General features: G+C 36.4%; 1 protein-coding gene across 17 annotated transcripts in view; it reads right to left on the bottom strand.

Moving 5' to 3' along the window:
* The window catches only part of KDM6A (lysine demethylase 6A), a 236,272-nt gene that overhangs the window by 83,121 nt on the left and 140,163 nt on the right, over positions 1–12,988 (bottom strand). For all 17 annotated transcript variants that reach the window (XM_015127247.3, XM_015127249.3, XM_015127248.3 and 14 more), the window contains exon 6: positions 6,923–7,043. In XM_015127247.3, coding sequence (XP_014982733.1) covers positions 6,923–7,043 — 121 coding nt within the window. The remainder of the gene's footprint in view (positions 1–6,922; positions 7,044–12,988) is intronic.

Here is a 12,988-nt window from a genome sequence, read left to right as displayed (position 1 = left end):
CCAATCAGCACTTTGGGAGGCCAAGGCAGGCGGATCACCTGAGATCAGGAGTTCAAGACCAGCCTGACCAATACGATGAAACCCCGTCTCTACTAAAAATACAAAAATCAGCCGGCTGTGGTGGCATGCTCCTGTAATCCCAGCTACTCAGGAGGCTGAGAGAGGAGAATTGCTTGAACCCGGGAGGCAGAGGTTGCAGTGAGCTGAGATCGTACCATTGCACTCCAGCCTGGGCAACAAGAGTGAACTCCGTCTCAAAAAAAAAAAGTACCAAAAAAGTACCAAAAAATAATGATTAGGCCTCACCATTTTTATATCCCAACCAATTCCTATGAAATCTATGAAGATTCTACAAATGCAGCTTCCATGATAAGCCAACACTATGCAGATCCTTTCTTGAAGAATTTCTTTCCCTTCCTGGTCCCATGTTCTAAGCCAAATCTCAGGATAAACACCAAATCTTACAGTTTTATAACTACCACCAATTATTCCAAGCTGTTGGGGGGTGGGGAGAGGATAGGACTTTTCTAATCCCCTAAGAAAACTGAGTCATATGAGTGAGATGCCTTCCTCCATTCTTTCTCTCAAATCAAACCACTCAAGATTAAAATTTTCAAAATGCCAGTTGAAAGAGGTAAGAGCTATTGAGCATCATAAAGGAAATAGGGCAGAGCAAGTACGGAGAAATAATAGCAACTTTCTTTTTTCTTTAAGAGATGGTGCAGGTGTGTGTGTGTGTGTCTCACACTATGGTGTGTGTGTGTGTGTGTGTGTGTGTGTGTGTGTGTGTGTGTGTGTGTGTGTGTGTGTGTATGTCTCACTATGTTGCCCATAGACTACAGGCGCACCACCACACCCGGCTAAATTTTTTTTTTTTTTTTTTTTTCAGTAGAGACAGGGTTTCTCCATATTGGCCAGGCTGTTCACCAACTCCTGACCTCAGGTGACCCACCTGCCTCGGCCTCTCAAAGTGCTGGGATTACAGACGTGAGCCACTGTGCCCGGCCCACAATATTTTAATTATATGAAACAAATGATCTGTGCATTCTACATGAATAAAATAATAAAAGACAGGAGGCATTTCAGATTTCAAAAGTGGTTTCTAAAAGGAGGTACATATAGATGATCATGTCTTCATGTATTCCTTCTGCCTAAATATCTTGGCATCAAAAAAATTACAATAAAATTCCTGAGTTTATACAGGGTAGAAGATCAAATGAGACACCTAGAAATGAAGTAGTTCCTAAAGAAGAGTATGGTACAAAGACAGTGGAACTGCTACTTCACTCAGAAGTTTCATGTCGAGTATAATAAGATGGGAAACATACTGAATGAATTGGTGAACTGAGCCATCTGGAAAAAACTGCAGTGTCTGTATAGAAAAAAATTCTGTTAAGTGATGATGAATCAAACCAGCTTTTTTTCTTTTCTTCAAATTTTTCAGCCTGTTCTATAAGTAGGCATTTTCTCATTTTATAGCCTCTTCCATTTTATTTATCTACTCATTTAACAAACACCAACACCCGGTAAAACGGCAAGCTAACACACAAGTCTCATTTGAGTTCAACCCATTTCCTTTGAAACATTTACTGTTTTCATAATTCTCATCTTCCCATCCCTTTCACATTAACTCCTTCAATCAGCACTTACCATACCCAAATACCAAATTATAAAAGGGGACTTATATTGGTATCTCAGCCAATGATCTACAGGTTTCCATAAAAAAGGCACCCTCTTTAGTTGCCTACCTTTAAAATCCCAAAAAAGTTCTAAGTTGACATATTTTAGGAATATTTAAACATGTAAACATTAGGGAAATTTCCTATATAAGCTTCATGAAATAGATGTATTTAATGAAATGTATTTAATGACTGAAGAATAAGGGTGTCATTGTATCTTACTCTTCACATGAAGGAAATAATTTTAATAGTCTGCCAGGATGTGAAAATTAGGGGCATTATATAATTAGGGGCATTATATATAACTATTTGTCAACAGTAATATCCTTTTGTTGAAGTTATGGTAGCACACTGCTTCAAATATATACTGAAAGTAAGTAACTGTCAATAATATCATTAAAGGATAATGAAATAAAAATCCTGAATTAGGCTGGGCATGGTGGCTTCTACCTGTAATCCCAGCACTTTGGGAGGCTGAGGCAGGCGGATTACCTGAGGTCAGAGGTTCGAGACCAGCCTGACCAATATGGTGAAATCCCGTCTCTATTAAAAATACAAAAATTAGCTGGGCATGGTGGTACATGCCAGTAGTCCCAGCTACTCGGGAGGCTGAGACTGAAGAATTGCTTGAATCTGGGAGGCGGAGGTTGCAGTGAGCCAAGATCACACCACAGTACTCCAGCCTCGGCAACAGAGTAAGACTCTGTCTCAAAAACAAAACAAAAACAAAAACAAAACAAACCCTGAATTAACTGTATGGCATTAACTAGGCAACCAAACCCAGCTTGGGGGGATATTAGCTGAAGCAGAGAAGAAAAACAACAAAATACCTGTCACCCTGAAATGGACTCTGGTTTAGATAATATTAAACTAGTTCACAAATTAAGAATTGGTACCTCTACTGCTCACTAAACACAAAAAATCTTTATTGGTCAATTTAACGTAAAAATAACGCCATATGAGTATCAAGTTTGCTGGGCATTAGCTTCGCATTTCTGAGGATGGGCAGAGGGACAAAAATACAAGGATTAAGTTCTAAGACAGGAAAATTTATTTCTCCAACAGTATCTCTGCTGGCCCCAAATTATGGTTGTTTTACATGATAGATAACTGAGACTAAAGAAGGGCTGAAACAATTCATTTGTAAGATATAAATTCTAGAAGATAACATCAGAAAAACTCTTCCAGACATTAGGCAAAGAGTTCATGACCAAGAATCCAAAAGCAAATGCAACAAAAACAAAGGTAAGTAGATGGGACCTAATTAAACTAAAGAGCTTCTGCACGAAAAAGAAATAATCAGCAGAGTAATCAGATAACCAATAGAGTGGGAGAAAATGTTTGCAAACTAGGCATCCGACAAACTCAAACAAATCAGAAAGAAAAAAACAAAAACAAAAACAAATAATCCCATCAAAAAGTGGGCAAAGGACATGAATTGAGAATTCTCAAAAGAAGATATACAAATGGCCAACAAACAGGAAAAAATGCTCAACAGCCCTAATGAGCAGGGAAATGCAAATCAAAACCACAATGCGATACCACCTTACTCCTGCAAGAATGGCCATGATTTAAAAATCAAAACATAACAGATGTTGGCAGGGATGTGGTGAAAAGGGAACACTTTTACACTGCTGGTGGGAATGTAAACTAGTACAACCACTATGAAAAACAGTGTGGTGGTTCCTTAAAGAACTAAAAGCAGAACTACCATTTGACCCAGAAATCCCACTACTGGATATCTATCCAGAGGAAAAGAAGTCATTATATAAAGAAGACACTTGCACACACGTTTATAGCAGCACAATTTGCAATTGCAAAAATATGGAACCAGCCCAAATGCCCATAAACCACTGAGTGGATAAAGAAAATGTGGTATATACACCATGGAACACTACTCAGCCAAAAAGGAAGGAAATAATGGCATTCGCAGCAATCTGGATGAAGTTGGAGACCATTATTCTAAGTGAAGTAACTCAGGAATGGAAAACCAAACATCACATGTTCTCACTTAGAAGTGGGAGCTAAACTATGACAATGCAAAGGCGTGGAATGAGATAATGGACTTTGGGGACTCAGGGGGAAGAGGGGCAAGAGGGTGAGGGATAAAAGACTGCACATTGGGTACAGTACACACGGCTCAGGTGATGGGTGCACCAAAGTCACAGAAATCACCACTAAAGAACTTTACCATGCAACCAAACACCACCTGTTCCCCCAAAACTAGTGATATGAAAATAAAAACAAATACATACATATATTCATCTTTATATCAATCATGTGGGTGGCTATAATTATTCTAGTTCTTCAAACACAGAGAAAATCAAGAGTCAGAAATTTACCCAAGGTCACAAAGATATGTGGCAGGGTCAAAGTTTTGAAAACCAAGTTTGTTTGCTCTAAGAGCTGTTTACACGGCACCAACACAGAATTTCAGAGACACATTTTGTGAGAAAGTTATCACCAGTGACAGAAACAAAACAGGAGGCCCTACAATTTATTTCATGTGTGGGTGAAAAAAAAGGAATCTATTATGAAAATACGCTGTATTTAACTAGTTTACCATTCAAAAAGTATTATACATACTTGGGCGGAGGGAAAGGAAATGGGGTACAGAAGATCTGATCTGTAATGGACAGATTGTTCACACCACTCCCCATACCAAAATATCCTTTTTACCCAACCTATCCCTCCATTGGATAACAACTACTTACAGATTTGAACACTGCTCAAAGACTAGGCATAACTGATCTAAGAGCAACCACATCTCCTTTGATAAGAAATCAATTAGGAATGGCCATGTGGCCTATTTCTGGGCAATAAGATGCAAGGTGAAGTATTTTTGAAGAGATCAATAGGCAACCAGGATCTTTCTCCTACATGAAATGATCATCATCGTTTACTATGCACTTACATGCCAGCATTACACTAAGCACCTAAGCCACTGCCCTATAACATCTTTTTATATGAGATATGAAAACGGATGCATTTCACTTTGATTGCACCTGGCAACCATCTTATATCAAAGAGAGCAACCAGCCTTTAGAAAAAGCCAATACAAAACTGAGAAGAAAATGAATCCTTGATGAAACCTTGTATCAGTTGAATCAACCAATCCTGAAGGCTAGACTTCACATGCGAGCATATTTTTAATTATTTTAACAAATTTGAGTTGGAGTTCCTGAGGTTACAGCCTAAAAAGTATCTATACCAACACACTGTGCTAGAAAACAGCTTAATGTTGTGAAAAAGTCATCAGAGGTTCCACATTTATCCAGATGAAGGTGAAGTATTAGAAAAATGGAAAACCACCTAAAGGGGGATATCATTCCTTCTATTCCTACCTTCACTTATTCTGAATGCTAAGCACTTTAGTAATAAACTAAAATACCTCTTCCTCTTTGACTAAAAATGTTCATGCCCAAATTCTTCTTAAAATAGGTAAGGAATACTAGAGAGAGGGCTGAAAAAGTCAACGTCAGGATGAGATAAAAATCAAACGAAACCTTCACACTCTAGGGATGAGAAATATCATGGACTCGTTAAAGGTAAAAGTCCCCCCAAAAGAAGGCTGCCCTCACTTAAGGCAATTTTGCTAAAAACACCATGACTTGACTTTTTAGACTTTCTACCTGGACAAATAAAAATGGTATGCAGGAATGTTCCCACCAAGCATAAGTAGAACACTTTCAATCAGCCATGAAACACTGTTTCCCTTGATTAAAGGAGATTTTAAATATGGCCACCTTCATTTAAATGGAATTTTGCATCTTTAGAATTACTTAAGGTATCACTGTACTGATACATGGATAGTCACATTCCATAATTTGGGACACATCTGATTGCTTTTCCCTTCAAATGTATTTCCTAAGCAACATTTACCAAACTGCTACCAAAAACACTTCTGCAACATAATAAGCATGTTGTAACAATATTGTGAAATACTTAAATGTTTATTCTGTACTATAAGACATTTTAAGAGTCTTTGATAGCTAATAGAAACTGCAAAAAAATGTGAGACAGCTTTACAAACTTATTTTCCAGTTCATATCCACTGACGTCCGACAGTATGGTGTCAAAAATGCTACTACTCTAAGCTTGAGGAAAAGTGTTAACTTCCAGGCATCCCTCTTTGTCCACACTACTTGCACTTACCCTGGAGCCTATTCCTAGACTGCACTTACCTTCAACCACTGTGTGATCTAAATTCTTCGCAATCTACTGTTCTTAGTGTTTTTGGTTGTATCTCCCTCTCTCTTTCACATCACCAAGCATTGTCTTTTAACTCATGTAAGGTAGAAACAGTACTTGAATAGTTTTCTACTTTAAAAATCTAGAACAATTAGACACTCTTGAGTACAGTTTTTTTTATTTTTAACCTTCAGTAGTTCCTTATTAGTGAGCTCAAATTACAATCTACTTGAATGTCATTCTTTATCTCCCCAACCACCCCTCCATTAGAATCAAGATAGTCTGCAATGGAGATTCAGAATACAACAACCATTATAAACAATAATCATAAATTCACAAAAACTTAAACTTTTTCCTAGAACTGCTACTCCTTTCAAAACATAATTCCTCTGTTGGGCAGGAAAGCACTATTTTCAGAAAAAGCCCAGCAACACCTAAATTGATGGTTCAGATAGCACAAAAAACTCAATGAAAAATGAAAAACTGGAGAAATATCAAATTTCCATGGATAGGAAGTTAATCAACAACATATCATCTTTTCCCAACAATGTTTATGCTCACAAACCAACAGTCCAAACGCCTTACAGAGAACATTCTTTTTTCTAATTTAAATACAAGATGTGCTTCTGCTGGTAGAAGTACTGAGACCCATGGAAACAGATAGTCAATGATTGGGTCACAGATAAACATCCATTTAGAACCATTCAGCTGGTTCTGAACTCTACAGTGGCAAATCATTTCCAGAGGAGTTATTTACATATCCAAACAGAGTGAAACCTTCACCCTTTCCTGATGACAGATCTTAGTTTAAAACTATTTTTTTAAAAGTATAATTGTATAATGTTACCATGGAAGTCTTAGCATAACTACTTTGTACCTTGAAACTTTACTTCACAGTTGATAAACAGTTCTGTCACCTGAATTTTCAAATTTTCTTTTAAAGTGCCAATATAAATTCCAACATTTCTCAATGCTCTGATATTTAAGAACAACAAAAACAAAAAAACCCCACAAAATTAAACATTGTATCTTGAAAAAACCCAACAACCTACCTTTAAACTAGACTCATAGTCTGTGTTCACTTTGAACATAAGCCCAAGTCGTAAATGAATTTCCTTGGCTCGACAAAAGCTGGGATCAACATAAAGCACCTCCTGAAATGCTTTAATTGCCCTGAAAGAATATAGACATAAGATATCTTAACTTTTTAACACGTGCATGAATTCTTGCTTGGTAGTACATTGAAACTTCTGTTTTATGCAATATTATTTTAAAGGACATGTCGGTTTTATAAAAATGATGTTAATAAATACTAAAAAAGTAAAATTGAAAAGGGGCATATGGACCTTTTATATAATTAAATGTATATAATCTAATTTGATATAAAGGGGAAGGAAGATCAGTTGAATTTACTCTAAATTATTCAAACAGACAGTACTTCATGGTTTAATCAAATTATCAGTATAAATAACTGATTTCATTGTTTCTGAAATTTCCTAGGGGAAAACAGAGTGGGGCAGACAGGAAAGTTTTTAAGGATATGGATTAATCTTGTTTCTAGTCTACTCTGTAAAAATAAGTCTTCTTTCTAAAATTTTACATTTTTGTCTTCCATATTTAGGCATATAAACCACCTGTACCTTATCTTTTATACTATGTGAGGTTAAGAGACAGTCTTCATATTTTCCAAACTGATATCCAATAGTACCTGCACCATTTGTAGAAATGATCATCCTTACTCCAAAACTCTATGTTGCTACTTTGTTCTAAATCAAATATCCATATTTGTGTAGGTCTACTTCTCTATTCCATTCCACTTTTCTTCATCTATCAGTTTCATCTTTGCCCCAAATTCACAGTGTATCTTTTATAAAAGGTTTTGATTACTAATAGAACAAGTTCAGGGATTGGGGAAAGAAACACTTTTCATTGAATACATTTTTATATTGTTTAATTTGACCATGTGAATGTATTACCGACTCAAAAATAAATACTAAAATAATGACAAAGAAAAATGTCTACTTTGAATTTTGAACATTATATCAGATATAACAGTATATTCAGTATCATTTTAGGTTCTTCTACATGATTTAAAGCTTCTTCCAAGCACAAGCTAATATACTCTTTGCAAAACTTTTAATCAATTATCTCTAGCCCTACAGACCTTAAAGTAGCTATTTAGAATCTTAGATGCTTTCAAAACAAAAACAATCTTTTGTATAAAATAGATCAAAACATCATAGCCACAAAAGAGAGCAAAATAATACTTCATGTCTTTAGTAACTTTACTTTGATGGATTCATACATTATTTACTTCCCAAAAAATATGTGAATGGTTATGTACATGTTTACTATAAAATTAAGAGTCCTAAAAGGTAGTGTTTATTGCAGATGGCAGTGAGGGGTGGAACACAGGTCTGGCATCAGACACCTTTACCCTGATTATGACAGTACTTAACTTTCTTCTGAAGGGGACCTGGGTATCCATCTGTTAAGTGGATTTTTTTTAAGTAGGTGGGGTATGTGTGTGTTTTATTATCTGATGTATATAGGCTTTGAGGCAGGAGAGGCGAATTAAAGGACTGACAGGCAAAAACTGGTAAATCACCATTCTCATTTAAAGGCAGCTTCTTACTTATCGCAATCAATGTACACTTAGGGGTTGGGGCAAGTCACATGTTTGGAAAAGGCATCAAAAGGGTTAGGGTGAGAACAACTGCAGCAATAAATGGTGTCAATTCAAACATATGGTGTGACTGGGAAAGGGTATACAAAGGCTTTTAGAAGCTTCTGGGGTGACAGCAGTATTTTATTTCTTGACCCAGGTGGTGATTACATGAATGTTTATTTTATAACAACATGTTAAGATATACACTGATGATTTATGCATTTTTCCATAGGTATGTTATATTTTATAATAACAAAATTATGTATAATGCTTCTTAACCTTACCTTATGATATGACCAGAAAACTCTCTAAAGGAATGGGTCAGAACTAAACAATGTCCACACATGCCAATAAAAAACCCAGGCAAGCCTGAGTCAAAGATATGAAAGAAAAAGAATGAAAGTGGAAAAGAAGAAAGAAATAATAAAGAATTCAGGAAAGGAAAAAGGTGTAACAAAGGGTATGTGAGCAAGAGAAGGAGAAGGAACACAGTACAAAAACAGCCCCTCAGGTGCAATATTTCCTACTCAGTTTCTATTTCTAGCCTTTTCCCTAAACATAGTATTTGTGGATGTGTCTTACTCCATGGGTGCCTTTAGCACAGACATCTTTTCCATTTAGTTCACAATGTCACACAGGTACAAAGAAATATGAGTTTAACATGTTCTCTATGTCTGTTAACAAACTGGGGTTAAAAAAACACACACACTATTAATCTATAAGCAAAAACACATGTTCCAAATAACAGTCGTCTGGGTCTACGTTTACTCTTTAGGGACTATTAAGTGCCCAGGACAAGGTGCAACCTATAAATATAAAATCAAAGTTCTCCTCGTTGACCTTTCAAAGTTTATCTCTAATCGAAAACCTTATAGACCCAATCTTCTGCTTCTGTATCTCATTACTAGATTACTGAAATAGTCTCCTTAAGGACTCTCCTTGCTCTGCTCTGGCTTGTACATATTCCCTCAAACATGTGGCTCCTGTGATTGCCTAACAATTATGATACTATAAATAAAATCTCCATGTTGCACTCAAGATGTGTGAGCAGTACCTATTCAACTCCATTTCCTCTTATGCCCTATTATTGCTCCTCCTAAGATATGAACTGGCTTATCTCAGGAATTCTTAAATACTGGTTCTCTTGACTTCACTGCTTTTCCTTACTAATTCTCCTGATCTATAATATTTTGATTCTTCTGCTCCCCTCTAAACCCACTATTATTGTCAAGACACACTACCCAAACTGGTCAACAACGATTTTTGCTTAGGGTAAAGCAGCAGTTAGGTCCACTTTACAATCAAATCATTTCATTCACTACCTATCAGTGTGCTGTCTCCAGTTTTTCCAAGTGTATTCCTTGAGGCCTGTATTTCTCTTCTATGTTTAATATCCTAAAATAATACAGCAGAGGGTTCAAATGTAATAGATGTTTACTTGTACCATCACATTTACAGTTAATTGATGGGACTTCTTTACTGATCAATTCTTCTCATCTAATACAAAACACATTATTCGAACATGTAAATTCATTTCCTTTTCTACACTTTTACCCATGCTCCTCTCCTCTGTGCATCTTCAGGTTTCTCCATCCCAAGAAAAACAAATAAGTAAATAAATAAGAAATAAAAACACTGGGGGAAGGGGAGAAGGAAGTTGAAGGGAAGGTGGATTTGGAGTTAAGAGTTTGGAGTTAGAGTTGAGGGAGTGGGGGAGTAGAGAAAATAAGTAACACTCAGACTACATTCTAATTTTGGTCATCAGCTTACCGCATTCATATTTCACCAAAATGCAGGTGGCCAGAACATGATCTCTATGGCACAAACTAGACTAAATCATCAACACATTCAATTTATGCTAACCTCAGAATTCTGACAGAGAATTTTAGAACATGAGAAATAGCTACCAGAAACCATAAATATGTTTATGATACAATCCCTGGAAAGGTTTACAGTTTTCAAATCCTTAAAGCATATTCTCTAATGAAACAAAAGAAATGCACATTGTTCTGCATGGTATCATTGGTATTTTTCTTAAAATCTGAAAAATACAGTTTTATATCATCAAAATAATTTCTATAGATTTTCAGTTTCAAGGTTTTTATCATTTAATGTTTGCCACTGTCAACCATTTTAAAAAGAAAATGATACAAAGCTAAAACCTCAATAACACTACTTACAAAAAACATACATGTGTGCTGAATATATTTCACAATGGTCATTTTTAATAAGATTTCTACAAAGTCATTTTTTAAAGCCTCCTCTAAAACTACAGTAAAAATAATAGTCTTAATATTCTTAGCACAGTTTCAGTACATTTGGAAAGACACATAATAAAACTTTAAGTTGGCTGGGCGTGGTGGCTCACACCCGTAATCCCAGCACTTTGGGAAGCAGAGGTGGGTGGATCGCGAGGTCAAGAAATCGAGACCCTCCTGGCCAACGTGGTAAAATCCCATCTCTACTAAAACTACAAAAATTAGCTGGGCGTGGTGGCGCATGCCTGTAGTCCCAGCTACTTGGGAGGTTGAGGCGGAAGAATAGCTTGAACCCAGGAAGCAGAGGTTGCAGTGAGCTGTGACTGCACCACTGAACTCCAGCCTGGCGATAGAGTGAGACTCAGCCTCAAATAAATAAATTAATTAATTAATTAAAACTTTAAGTTCTCTGAGGCTAATAAGCTGAACCGGAGATTTCTCACAGAGATGTATGAAGGGATAAATCAACTAATTCCACAAATTTTCATACTAACAAAAGAATATTTTAGCTCTAATTTAGTTATAACACATACATACACAACACAGATATACATATGTATTAGGAAATTTAGAAGTTGTCTCTAAATAATTAGAAACATTTGATGAAGCAAGAGACAGGTAAGATTTTAAAAGATGGAGATGGAAGAAGGCAAAAGTCACACAGGTAAAAAAAAATGCTTCAGATGTTTTCAGGGAAACGTTAATACAGTGTGACTGGCACAAAGAATATATTAATATTTAGGGGAGCAGTAGGCTAGAAGGATTATTTGAGGTTCAATCAGAAATGACCTTAAATGTGAGGCTAAATTAGAAATATCATACCCTGGATTATTCGCACTGACAGTTGCTAATATATCACCTGTCCTGGTTCTTTTCCCCTCTCTAGCCCCTCTTCATCACCTCAGGAGTGGGATTATTTTCTTTCCCCTACCCTATTGCAAGATTTATGTTTTTATCCACAATTTCCCAGAAGCCTAATTAATCAAAGCCCTTCCAAAATTTATCTGGCAATCTAAGTATCACTGTTTAAGTGTAATTTTATCAGAACTGCCTTAAATCTGCTACTTATTTTCCAAAATGAAAGTATATATAATAAACTCAAAACATGTTAACATCAACTGCTTAATTTCAATGGAAATATAACAGCATGTTTGTATCATGACAGCTCAAAAATACAATTAGATGTTTGCCAGGCTCCATGCTAGACAAGCCTCAGAATCAATGGTATCACCATGCATTAGGTCTATGCTGCATTATTCTTTCATTCCATCAAAAAGCTGTAAGAACATCATTAAAACCACTATTCTTTTTCTTTACTGAACCCAAGGCAGTGACTATACAGGAGAGCAGAAATTCCTACACCCCTAAGAACACTTGTGACTAGTACAGTGCTATGAAAATAAATCCTACAGAAACTTTACACCAGGCTCCGTGGCTCACACCTATAATCCCAGCACTTTGGGAGGCCAAGGCAGGAGGATTGCTTGAGCCCAGGGGTTCGAGACCAGTCTGGGCAACACAATGAGACCTCGTATCTACAAAAAATACAAAAAAATTAGCCAGGCATAGTGGCTCAAGCCTGTAGTCCAAGCTACTCAGGAGGCTGAGGCAGAAGGATCACTAGAGCCCCGGGAGGTTGAGACTTTAGTGGGCTGTGATTGTGCCACTACACTCCAGCCTGGGTGACAGACTGAGACTCTCAGAAAAAAAAGGAAAGAAAAGAAAGAAAAGAGAAGAGAAAGGAAAAAAGAAAACTTTAGTAATTTGTTAATATTTCTGTCTTTCTGAATTCATTTCTACCTCATTCTCCTAATCCTTTTTGATGTCAAAGTAATAATTATCACATTTCCTTATTAAGCCTGTCAATTATATTTGGGGGCTTAATTTCCAAAATCCTATGCCTCTAGCACAGTATCTCTTACATTTGCTGCCGTAAGACCATTCTGATATTGATCAATAGGAAGAAGGAAAAAGGTTACAGGACAGAGATAGTTAATAAAGATTCTTAGGAAGATATATTTAGAGAGATGGCTATAAGCTATATTAGGAAGAATGGTTTCTATTGTACTGACTTTACTTTTTCCCCCAACTATCTTTTTTTTAGTCTAACTTTTCCTTGCTTTGTATTTCACTTACTCTCACCCTAGGATATAGGTTTCCTTCCAAAGGCAAGAAGCTCATTTCAAGGTATC

This window comes from Macaca mulatta, chromosome X (assembly GCF_049350105.2).
Source record: "Macaca mulatta isolate MMU2019108-1 chromosome X, T2T-MMU8v2.0, whole genome shotgun sequence".
NCBI lineage: Eukaryota > Metazoa > Chordata > Mammalia > Primates > Cercopithecidae > Macaca > Macaca mulatta.
This window is presented reverse-complemented; position numbering and strand designations above follow the sequence as displayed.